At 42.0% G+C, this 12,315-nt stretch overlaps 1 protein-coding gene across 4 annotated transcripts in view; it reads left to right on the top strand.

The window, feature by feature from the left end:
- GTF2IRD1 (GTF2I repeat domain containing 1) overlaps positions 1–12,315 on the top strand; it is a 1,361,292-nt gene that overhangs the window by 949,019 nt on the left and 399,958 nt on the right. For 3 of the 4 annotated variants that reach the window (XM_078679431.1, XM_078679429.1, XM_078679430.1), the window contains 5 exons: positions 818–855; positions 2,793–2,873; positions 7,659–7,748; positions 8,769–8,822; positions 9,795–9,860. In XM_078679431.1, coding sequence (XP_078535557.1) covers positions 818–855; positions 2,793–2,873; positions 7,659–7,748; positions 8,769–8,822; positions 9,795–9,860 — 329 coding nt within the window. The remainder of the gene's footprint in view (positions 1–817; positions 856–2,792; positions 2,874–7,658; positions 7,749–8,768; positions 8,823–9,794; positions 9,861–12,315) is intronic. The other variant, XM_078679432.1, reaches the window with a different exon arrangement.

Raw genomic sequence — 12,315 nt, 5'->3', positions numbered from 1 at the left:
GGTGTTGTTGCCCTTAGTAATCAGTCACCCTAATTATCAACCTCAGATAATACGTTACTATGTTTACTAATTGTTTAACATTGCATTCCCAACATTATTATTCTATAATGTGATTCAGATGTTTTCATGAGGTTAAAAAGTCAAATGTTTAGAATTTAAAAGAGTGTGGGGCCAGTAGCATGATAGAGCTTTATTTGGTTGTGTGGAACAAATCAAAGATTCACTTAATTCGTTTTTTTTTTTTAATATCTTTCACCTTGATTGTGCGCCTATACTTCCTTGCTCTAGCACCGCTAGGTAGCATAGTGTTGAGTGTTTGCATATCAAGAATAACAGCTGGAAAGTGCCAGATCCTGAAAAGACCATCAGATCGGATGCTTCCCTTTGATTGAGGAAAAGTTAAGTGGGTAATGATTGACTGGTCTGGAGATTAAGGTACTTTTTGATATTGGACTGTGAAGAAGTAGGCATCTCACTACCTTTCTGAGCCAGGTGTGGAGATTTATGGAAAACTTCAGTTTGCAGTGATGTCAAACTATCACCTTTTTCAACTACCCGAGCACCAGGAATCATTGAATTTAGTCTACTTGTGCCTTAAAAGTGCACTCACTCAATAGCTTTGGCCTGATTTCTGAAAGGGATGATTGCTTTGAATGAATTTGCTACACAGGCAGCACAATCAATCCATTGAATGATGCCTTTATATCAAGATGAATTATTAACCATAAAAACTGACTGTACAGGTCTGCGGCTGTTCCTAAAACACTATTTAATTAAGAGTATCTAATGGCACTAACAACTTTCTTTTATTTTGTAGATCTGAAAACATCGGTGTTGTTGAAGACTGCGAGCCAGGTAACTTAAAATGTTAAATGGTAATCGTTGTTTGAGAGCCATGATTTTAAAGGGGCACTGTCTCAGAGGACACTATCTTAATATATAGTGGGCTGTAAAATGCTCCAGGCCACTGTTATTTTTTACAAAAGGGTAGGGCAAAAGGCTGTTTTTCAAAGACTGCTACACTTTTATTTCAAGTTTGATATTGTCAGCTGTTCACATTAGAGAGAATCAGCTCCGTTACTTTAGCTGTTGGACCATACCTTTTACAGATTGTTTGTCAGTTTATAGGGCACCTGAAAAGATTTCTTCAGTGGTAAAAGAATTGTTCTATTACATCTCACATTAAACTAGGGAATCTGCACTAAAGCAATGAAGCACATTCACAAAAACTTGCTCAGAAAAGGCAGTTGGTGGCCAGAATAAAATTACTCCGTGTTTTTTAATTAATTAAATATTGTGTTTTTTCACACACAATCAACCATGCACTATTGTGAATACAGCAGTAACATGGAAAGGGGATCTTTCTCTTATTTGGGCCTAATTCCAAAATCTCGTTCAACGTTACGCTGCATAGGTGCGGTTATGGAGGCTTACTTTAAATTTCCTCTTGCAACCAACTGAAAGTACACTTCTTCATGCAATTTGAAGCTAATGCCACCAAACTATATTTTTTTAGAAAGCTGGAACAATAAAAATCTTCTGTATGGTAGGTCTTACCACTGAAGAGTCTCAGGCACACGACACAAATTACTTCACTTACTTTCTTCAAATTGTATCCACTACCAAATGTCTTTTTGAGTGAGGCAGTTTACTCTAAAACAAGTCTCAGAGCAAAGGCAGAGCACTCAGTTTGTTTCTATTGTTTCGGTACCACACTGTGTAATTCCTTCTGAAGGGATGATTAAATCTGTTGGTATTAGGGGCTTAGTACAATGCCACAAGTAATCCTGATTTGGGCACAAACAGTGGTTTGCCTCTAAACTGGAATTATAACTGCTGCAGTAATGCTGCACCCTTGCAGATTTTTGCCCTCACAGTATTCACCAGGTAAACTTTTGCGGAATTTGATGTTCACCGGGTAAGAGTTTTCAGATTTTGTGTGGATAAAAAACACATATTCCAATTTTACACCATAGTATTACCACATTCCACATAGAATTACCACATTATCGTATGTTCCAAGGTGCATAAATTGTAATGGTGCAGGGATTCAGCACCTGACAAATAATGCTACCCAGTATTGCCATAAACAATAGCATGCCGCTTGTAAACACCCTAAGTATCTGTTGCTTAATCTTTAGTATGGACATCTGAAGCTTGTGTAAGTGAGGGAAGGTGTCTCACTCAAAGGGAGAGGCTAGTGGGGTTACCTCATGAGAACTATTGCAGCCTATGAATTTATGGTGCAGGTTCACATGAACTTTTAGACACAGTTGTACAGAAGTAGGAAACAGGATAAGGGCAGAAAGACCAGTACCAAACTCCTCGTGAGAGGATTGATTGGCTTCTCCATTGCCAGTAAAGGCTTGTAGGCTGCTACTGGTTTTTAGCAGTGCCATCAGGATGCAGACAATTATAAGAAGCAGTATTTCAGAGAGTCACATGGAATACCCATCTAGAAAATACTAAGTATGAATTCAGATGTTTCCATGCTACTTGATACGTAGGGCCTGTTTTAGGGTTTGGCAGACAAATACTCCGTCACAAACGTGATGGATATCCCGTCCGCCTATTACAAGTGCATTATATCCCAACACACTTTAGTGAAGCGGAAGGAGTACCAGTAAGCCAAACTGTAAATCAGGCCCCTAATCCAGTTTTAAATAAAGCAAAAACACTTCTGGTAGGTATAGGTAATGAGGTAAGGTCTATTACACACAGGAACAAATTTGAAGAAAGCTTCCTCTTAGTGATTTTTCATATAATCACTAGATACTCTCTTTTTCCTTTAGGAACCTCAGGTGATCGGAGAGGAGTAAAGCAGATAAAACAGGAGCCCGAAGATATAGACATAATTCACATTACGTTGCCAGGTACATGGAAGACTGTAATGAAATATGGCGTAGAGAAATTCAGTTGTGTTAGTTAAATAACATTGAATAGAAATGATGATTTTTTTATAAACATTTTATTTTTCATTACTAAACAAGGCAGGTACAACGGCAGGAGTATTTTCAGTAATATGATAAAGTTACAATCACTTCTCTGTAGTTAGTAGGACAAATAAAAAAACATGGCGGCAGTATTATATCTCGACATAGGTCATTAACAATCCCTCCTCCCGATCAGCTTAAACCTCCTTCATCTCCTCGTCCGGACTATCAATGTCTCCCTCTGGCAGTGGTTCACATATTTCCCCCCTAAAAACGTTCCAAGGAGTCCATATCTGATTCCACTTGCGTGGACTCCCCCTGTTAGCATATACTGAACGTTCCGTAATCATGATCAGGTCCATATGTTTGCACCAAGCTGACAATGTAGGTCTATCCGCTACACCCCATTTCTGTGCAATGTCCCTCTTAGCAATCATCATTCCTAATGTCCCCCATATCTGTCCGTGGCGAGTCAGATCATTCGGGTCCCATACATTAAGGAGACGTTTCCGTGGTTCCGGTAAGAGAGACACTTTTAGTGTTTGCGAGATGGTGCGCATCACTTGTTGCCAAAATTCAGTTATTACTGGACATTCCCATAAGGTATGAAATAAAGTACCCTCCTCCTCGCAGCCACGGAGACAGAAGGGATGCTGCGCGCGCTGAAGCTTATATAAAGTGGTCCTGGTGTAGTAAATGCGGTGTAGGATTTTCAGCTGTACTAGTCTAAATTTAGCAGAGATGCCCACTTCCCTAGGGGACGCTAGGGCCTCCAACCACTCCGTATCATCTAACCCGCTCTCCTCTTCCACCTATGTTTCGCGTAGTTTCAGTGTCGGGTCCGGTAGGTTGTTAAGTAATTTACGGTATGTGAGTGATGTAGCACTGCGCTGCATATAGTCGGTTAAAAGCCGATCTTCCAGTGGGGAGGCCTCCGGAACTTCAGCCCCCTCTGATAGCGCCGTCAGAAGAGCGTGTCTAATCTGTACATATCTATACGCTTCAGTTGGACCTAGGTCATATTGCTGTTGTAGTTGCGTGAAGGGAATTACTGTACCCTTGTCCCAGAGGTCCCCTGCCGTGGATATGCCGATATTGTCCCACTGCGTGAAGCCCTTACTTTTTCTCAATTGTCCCAACTCCCTGGCATCCCATAGCGGGGTGAGTTTGGTTATAGTTCCCTTCCATCCCAGTTTCGCTTGCGCCGTGTACCAGAGTGTGACAGAGTGTTTCGTGGGTCCTATCAGTTTAGCGGCTAATTTTCTATTGTAGAGCACTGCAAGCATGTTGTCTGAGCCCACTTGTGCCCTATCGGCCCTGTATGCTGGGTCGTCTTGAGGTGCATGAATCCAGTTATTGAGGGTTTTCAAATGTGCCGCCCAGTAATATAGCTGTAAATTAGGTAATGCAATCCCCCCCGTCATACCAGCCCTTGTTTAATATGATTTGTGCAATACGGGCCGGGCGACTCCCCCACAATAGGTTCGTTTCTAGAGGTGCCACCTGTTTAAAAAATCGTAGCGGAACCGGATATGGAGTGTTATCGAGTGCATAGAGAAATCTGGGCAGTGCCATCATCTTATACAGCGCTGCTCTGCCCAGCAAGGTCAGGGGCAAAGACTCCCAGTGGGTCACATCCCGTCTTAGTCGTTCTAATGGTGGCATCAAATTTTTTTTCAAAAAAATCGGTCTCGCGTTTGGTGATATGTACTCCTAAATATTTAAACGAGTTGTCCGCTAGTAGTAGTGGGCAGTCATTCGGGAGTATAGGCGCCGGACCCCTCAGGACATACAACACTGACTTAGTCCAGTTTATGGTGTATCCTGACGCTTTCCCATGAATATCGCGAAGTGTGAGAAGTTCAGGGATTCCAGTTTCCGGGTCCGTCAAATATACCAACATGTCGTTGGCATAGAGCGAGAGGCGATCCTCCCATCCCTCCTTCCAACTTATACCTTTTAATAAGGGGGTTGCTCGGATTAGGGTAGCCAGAGCTTCTAGGACCAACGCGAACAACAAGGGCGACGGGGCAGCCCTGACGTGTCCCTCTGGCCAATGGCACCGTGTGTGATAAGTGTCCGTTAGCCGTTACCTGCGCCATTGGGTTGGTATATAAAAGCCTTATCCAAGCCCGAAATTTAGGCCCAAACCCCATTCTGGACAGTACCGCGAAAAGATATCCCCACTCTACCATGTCAAATGCCATTTTGGCGTCTAGTGACAGTATCACCACCGGGTCTGTTAACGACGATGCTCGTGCCAACACCCCATGGACTCGTCTGAGATTGAGGGAGGTATTTCTGTTGGGCATAACGCCTGACTGATCCGGATGGATCAGTTGTGGGAGGTGGGTCATCAACCTACTGGCTAACAATTTCGCTAGTATTTTAGCTTCTGCATTCAGCAGTGAGATAGGGCGGTATGACGTGCAGTCCCAAGGGGGTTTGCCAGGTTTTGGAATTGCTACGATTGTCGCAGTACGTTGGTCCAAGGGGAGTTCCTAAGTCGACAGACTGTCATTAAACATTGCCAATAGATGTGTGCTAAGGGTATCAGACATTATCTTGTACCATTCTATGGGGATTCCATTAGGGCCCATCGCCTTCCCTGATTGTATCGCCCCTATCGCTAGTTCTATTTCATCCGCTGTGAGGTCTGCCTCTAGCTCCATGCTAGCTTCATGTGTCAATGCCAGCGTGTTTATATGGCTTAATGTTTCTAATGCAGCAACCTCCGATACAACCTGCTCTGGAGTGTAGACTACCCAGAAGTATTTTGCAAGTGTGTGTACTATCTCCTGGGGGCGTGAATGTAATGTTCCCTCCCTTGTGCGTAGGGATTGTATTCCATTGGTGCTGCCTCCTTTCTTATCTAGCCAGGCCAGTAATTTCCCTGCTTTGTCCCCCACTTCGTATATTCTATGTGTGGTTGTTGTAATACTATCTACCGTTTGTTGCCTCAGGTGCTCTTCGTGTTGCTGCTGGCATACATGTAGGGCGTGCGCTGTGTCCGTTGTTGGGTTTGCCATATGTGCATCATTCGCTGCATGCAGGGCCAACTCCAACGTCGACAGTTCCTGCTGCTGTGATCGCTTATACCCAGTGATGGAGGCTATCGCCCGTCCCCGGATGACTGTTTTATATGCCTCCCAAAGTATCGAGGGTGACTCTACAGAGGATGTATTCTCCTCAAAGTAGTGCCTAGTAGCCATCTTAAGTTCTTTCTTTATACGTGGGATCTTAAAATAGTTGGGATAAATAGGATATATTCTCTTGCGGGTTTTTTCCTGGCAAGCCAGCTTCAACAATACCGGGGAGTGATCTGATATACCCCTAGGCTTGATGTCTACACTCTCTACGTTTTGCGGTCGGTTTCTCAGAAGCAGGAAGTGGTCTATCCGCGATAGACTGTTATGTACCGTGGAGTGAAAAATGTATTGATTAGTCGTGGGGTGCATATGCCTCCAGACATCTGTCAGTCCCATTGCTTCGAGGGAGCTCTGAAACCGAGAGGGCCCGGATGATTGCTTTCTAGTGGGGAATCTATCCCGTGTTTTGTCTATCGTTGTGTTGAAGTCTCCCCCTATAATCAGATCTCCTTGTGGCACGGCTAGAACAAATTCTCCCAGTACAGGCAGTGCTATGAAGTGCAACGCCGGCGGAATGTACACCGATATTATATTGAAGAGTCGGCCCTCCCATTGGCCCTGTATCGCAGCGAAGCGCCCCTGGTCATCTACCTTAGTCTGCAATATTAAGAACGGTGCGTTTTTTAAAATCAAAATACCAGTTCCCCTGGAGCCGGACGTGAATTCAGAGTGCACTGCCATTTTATATCCTCTCCTGTCTAGAGCTTGGCATGCCTTCCCTATAAGGTGCGTCCCTTGCAGCAGGATTATCGCAGGATTATGGCGTTTTATGGCCTGCAGAACCAGACCCCTCTTAATTTTATCTCCTAATCCCCTGACATTCCACGTTAGCACTCGCAGGGGGGCCACCAGGGAGTCCCGTGAAACCTCACTATGTAGGTCGTGCGCCATCAGTGTAGTGGTGGAAATGGGGGAGTGAATCTCCCGACCTACGCTTGACATGACTGCCTGTCCATCGTGTTCCTTGTATACAAGGTCCTGCACTACTTGCCTCAATAAACACAAACTGAAAAACAAAATCCCATTCAACCCAACCAACCCCCCTCCCTGCCTCCCTGCTTAACGGACAAAGAACCGCCCGCCACCCCAACTTAGCAGAGTGCTTCTTCCCAACCCAACCCATAGTACTTGCTGTTGGGGTAAAAGGTCCGTGAGGCAGCAGCCCTCTACGCCCCTGCAGGCACGCCCCAGTCCGGAATCCAGAGCCAGCTCAGTGTCCAAAGAAAAGATGATTTTTAATCACATTGGTAGAAATCCTCATAATAAATGATATAGTTCATAAATCATGGAATTCACTCAACGCTTTAAGCCATATGGTTTGTTGATAAATATTTTTTGATGCGCTGGAAGGTTACACTTTTTTTTTTCAGTTTCCTTGATATTTTATGTCTTTATCAATCCTGGTGAAACCTTTACAGTATAAAGCCTTTTTGATGAAAATGTTTAATACAGTTAAAATAAAAGAAGTGTAGAAATTAAAATTTGGATTTGAGTAGAAAATGGAAGAACTTGTTCAAGAGTATAGACTAGTACTGAAGTTGTTTTCTAACATAAGGTGTTTGTATTTCTTTAACAGAAGCCTCTTTCAACTCAGCTGATATACACAGCTCTGTAGCCAATCATGTGACTTCTCATGACTCCAAGTATCGACCGGAAACCTTAGCACGTAAGATTACTGAAGTAAAGCACGTAAGCTTCTTGTATTATAGATCTTCATTTATCACTTCAAAAAGTGTTCTAAATCCATTTCGCTGGTCTGGTGTCAACTACCTCAAGCAGCTTTTGATGCATTTTCACTCGAGCAATGCAGCTGAATAGAGTTTGCTGCCTCCTGGTCCATAACCCTGGCATACCTGTTATAGCTGAACTCCATCACTTAGAGCCAGGGTGATGGAGATAGATGGAACACATAGTGAGGCATCATAGAGCTCCTTGTTAGGGAGAAATAGGTTTACAAATAATGAAACCCACTTTACCCCTGCATATGCTTTGGTTTATACCAACCGCTGTAGTGGCAGAAGATGAAGGAGAACCCAGGCGGTCTTTTTCTTCTGTCATCCCTCCCATGCAAGCTTCAGTTGTGGGCCATTAGTACAGAGTAAGGAAGAGCAGCGTGTCCAGACAATGTTTGTAGCCGCCTGTTGTTGGTGGCCTGGAGGGTTCCGTGTGCACCTTTGGAGAGTGTCTGGACACTGTGCTAGTGCACACTAACATAGCAAGGGCATGTCCTACAGTTGTGGAATTGATTTTGTAATATAATGTCATGGCAAAATGTGTATGAAGTATAGCACATTAGTAGCTGGTTCATGTTTTGTAATTTAGAATAATGTGTCATCCTGTTCTTATGTCTGTTTTGGGATGGGTTTGAAAACATTAGCATGTATAATAGAAGGTTTCGTTTTCATTTATTTTATATTATTATCTATTAGCAGTTCTATAGAGCAGACATGATGCAGAGGCTGATAGAGCGTTTTACACATTCTGTACATGAATAATCTGTTGTGTGCTGAGGAAAGAAATGGACATTATACATTTAAAAAGAAATCAATGAAAAATAAATGATTAAAGAGCAGTAAATAGTTACATTGTAAATGCTTCTCCTTTTTGTGGGCAGGTTGGGTAAGTCCCTAAACTATAAACGTTATGCTCTGTCGTTGATTTATAGTTCTTCCTTGTTCTTTCACAGGGTCAACTAGAAGATTAAGCGACGAGTCAAGATTTGAAGAGAGACGGATTGAGGGTAAGTTATAGGAGTAGAACAGACATTTTTAAATACTGTATTCATCACACATGGGTGAGGGCATTAGAACAGGTGCTTTTTCTGTTAACTTATGATTGGTGTGAATTTTAGCAGTCATAAGAATTGTTGGAAAGACCATTCATAGCTGTGATCTGCTTTTACCATTTTCATGTAATGCATACAACTTTTGGCTCCGAATCAGAAAGATCCAGAGAAAAGTGGATATGCCAGGAACATCAGAAATATTAACATTTTTATACCATACCTGCCAAGATTTAGACCAGAGAGAATCTGGAGATCTTTTGAGATTTGATGATGCAGTATAGAAAGTATTTGTGAATTTTAATTACAGCTCAGACACCCTTGCCTTTTATACGTTAGCTGTTGGCGTTGCACATTGGGAACAGGATAAAAAAAGTCTGTTGCAACTCTGAGATGCTCAGCATCTTCTAATTTGCTCCAGAATGAAGCTTTACAATTCAGAATCCATGTATATGTTCCCAAAAGATGCAAATCTAGAGGTATAGGCTGCAGCGGCGTTCTGTGCTCATGCTCCTTATGCCCCCATCTGGAGTAATAGCACAAAAGATAATTAATTTGGACTTGTCGTTAGTCCCCTGTGATACTAAAAATTACATTGGACTGATTGTTAAAACTGTGAAGGTGGTCTCCTTTGTGTGCACACTTGGCCACTAGACATGGTACCAAGATCATTGTACTGATTACATGTGGCTGACTGGCCGGCAGCCACTTCATAATAACTTCATGTCACTAAAATTATGAGCTGGTCTATAATCTACATCGACTTTTCTAGCCACAATATCTGGGATTGATCATTGGACATTGGAGAACAGGAAACTCAGTGCCAAGGGTTGCTGGAGAATGGCAAATACATTATTGTACTCGCTTGATGGCACAGCGTTTAAAATGTATCTGGACAGAAAACGTTTAATAATTGGTTCAACTTTGCAGAGGGAATCGGAGATATTACAAGGAATCTGAGGAAGAAAGTAGAGGCTCTCTTCAGTGCCAAATATGGTAAGTACAGTATCTGTAAGTCATTAACTCTGTAAGCAATATTAGAAATATATTCATCAAATAATTAAAAGTATTGTCTTTGAATGTGGAAAATGGTCAATAATGCCACTCAGGCTCAGCCATACTTCATGTAATGTTAATACTAAAATCATTGTAAAAAAACGTTAGTTAAGGTTTATTTGCGGTTTATGTCTGGGTGAATACTACTTACAAAACAGAAACGGATGTTGCTGTTCCACGCTTTATGCTTTTAAAAGTACAATTACATCCATTTTTAAGGATTACAGATATTGTATAAATAATTTTATAGAGGATGGTACTATGCACGAGATAATGATTGAGCTTTGAAAAAGATAATAGCGAGTGCGGGAGTTAAGATTACATTGTTGCATTAACTGGTAAATTTGAATGTATGACATTACAACGCATACATTTACAATGCATGCCTTTACAACACCGTTTTTACATCACAACATCCTTTACAACGAATTATTTTACATAGCATGCCATTGCATCGCATTTTCAGAAAATACCTTTACAATGCATTCCATTACATCGCATTATACCTTTACAACACATACCATTACAATGCATACCATTACATTGCATTTAAGGTAAGTGTTGGATAGTATAGGAGTAATAATTACTATTCTAACTCCAGTGAGTGCAACAGTAGGGTAAGTGCTGGATAGTGTAGGGGTAACAATTACTATTCTGACTCCAATGAGTGCAACAGTATGGTAAGTGTTGGATAGTGTAGGGGTAAAAATTACTATTCTAACTCCAGTGAGTGCAACAGTTAGGTAAGTGTCGCATAGTGTTAGGGTACTATGCGTTGTAATGGTATGCGTTGTAATGACTTGTGATGTAATGCCTACGTTGTAGTGACATGCATTGTAATGACATGCGTTGTAGGGATGTGCAATGTAATGGCTGCGTTGTAATGGCATGCAATGTAAAGGATGTTGCGATGTAATGACTGGTATGTAAAGGAAGTGCGATGTAATGACTGCATTGTAAAGGTTGTTTTCCGATAAATTTCCTGTCTTTTGAGGTTTATTTTCTAGATCCTGGACAGCCTTCAATAAAGTTTTTCAGTGAATGTAATATTTTTTAATGTGAAAGCACAATCTCCTTGCAATCATGGTCTTGGGTCTTTATAAATATGACTGATCTGTCATATGAGCCTTAAAGCTTTAGAAGCCATTTTGTTCTAATGAGTATTAATGACAAAAAGTGGTAATCAGTGTACTAAACCTCAGTTGGTTCAAAGTGCTAATGAACCTTAATGGCACTGGGCAGTAATGAAAGATTAAGTAAAAACAGGAAAGTTCAACAGTACCGTTATTATTATTAATCACTCCATTGAGTTATGATCATTAATAATAAACCCAATCTGTAATGATAGGTCCCTAGATACTGAGTATTAAAAGACCTGGAAAGTAAGGAACCTAAATGGAACCAAGAATTAATCAACATAAAAGGCTGTGGCCAGTTAGGGGCTTAAATTGTCCCGTGACAATGTTCTCAGTATGTAGTCACCATCAATGTCCCCAAACAATAATGAGCTTCAGTGATCATTAATGGAACCAGCCAGTAATTTAACTGTAATGATACGTCCCTAGATACTCAGTATTAAAAGACCTGGAAAGTAAGGAACCTAAATGGAACCAAGAATTAATCAACATAAAAGGCTATGGCCAGTTAGGGGCTTAAATTGTCCCGTGACAATGCTCTCAGTATGTAGTCACCATCAATGTCCCCAAACAAAAATGAGCTTCAGTGATCATTAATGGAACCAGCCAGTAATTTAACTCAGTCGCCCTGGGTAGTAATATAAATTTGTGGAAGCTAATAATGAGCATCATTACTGGCAACAGGCAATATTAAACCTCAGTCACCACGGGCATTCATAATCCTTAATGTCCCAGTCATGCTTATCAGTTAAAGGTATTAAAGAGCATCATGGCACTGGCCATCAGAGGAGTACATTCTGGGAAGGGCTCGGGCCCGAACGGGATTCCCATAGAACTGTCTAAACTGAGCGCCAACAGGCTTGCCCCATTCCTCCGATCCATGTTGGTGGAGTGCAGAGAAGAGGGACAGCTTCCATACGACCAGCGGGTGGCAAACATAGTGGTTATCCATAAGGCGGGTAAGTCCAAGACTCTCTGTTCACCGTACAGACCCATCTCGTTGCAGAATGTGGAGCCCAAAGTTCTTGCTAAGCTGCTGACAACGAGATTGGCTAAGGTCATCACCACCTTGATTCATCCGGATCAGTACGGCTTCATGCCGCGCCGAAAATAAAGCTCTTAATCTTCGTCGGTTGCATGGAGTGCTGGGTAGGACACAGACGATCCAGAAACCAGCGGTACTGGTATCTTTAGATGCAACTGTGGCATTTGAGTGGTTGAGTGGCTTTATCTGTTCACAGTATTGGAGAAGCTGAGTT

Source organism: Lissotriton helveticus, chromosome 3_1 (assembly GCF_964261635.1).
Source record: "Lissotriton helveticus chromosome 3_1, aLisHel1.1, whole genome shotgun sequence".
Lineage (NCBI taxonomy): Eukaryota > Metazoa > Chordata > Amphibia > Caudata > Salamandridae > Lissotriton > Lissotriton helveticus.
The sequence above is the reverse complement of the archived record's forward strand: the minus strand, read 5'-3'. Positions and strand labels throughout refer to the sequence as shown.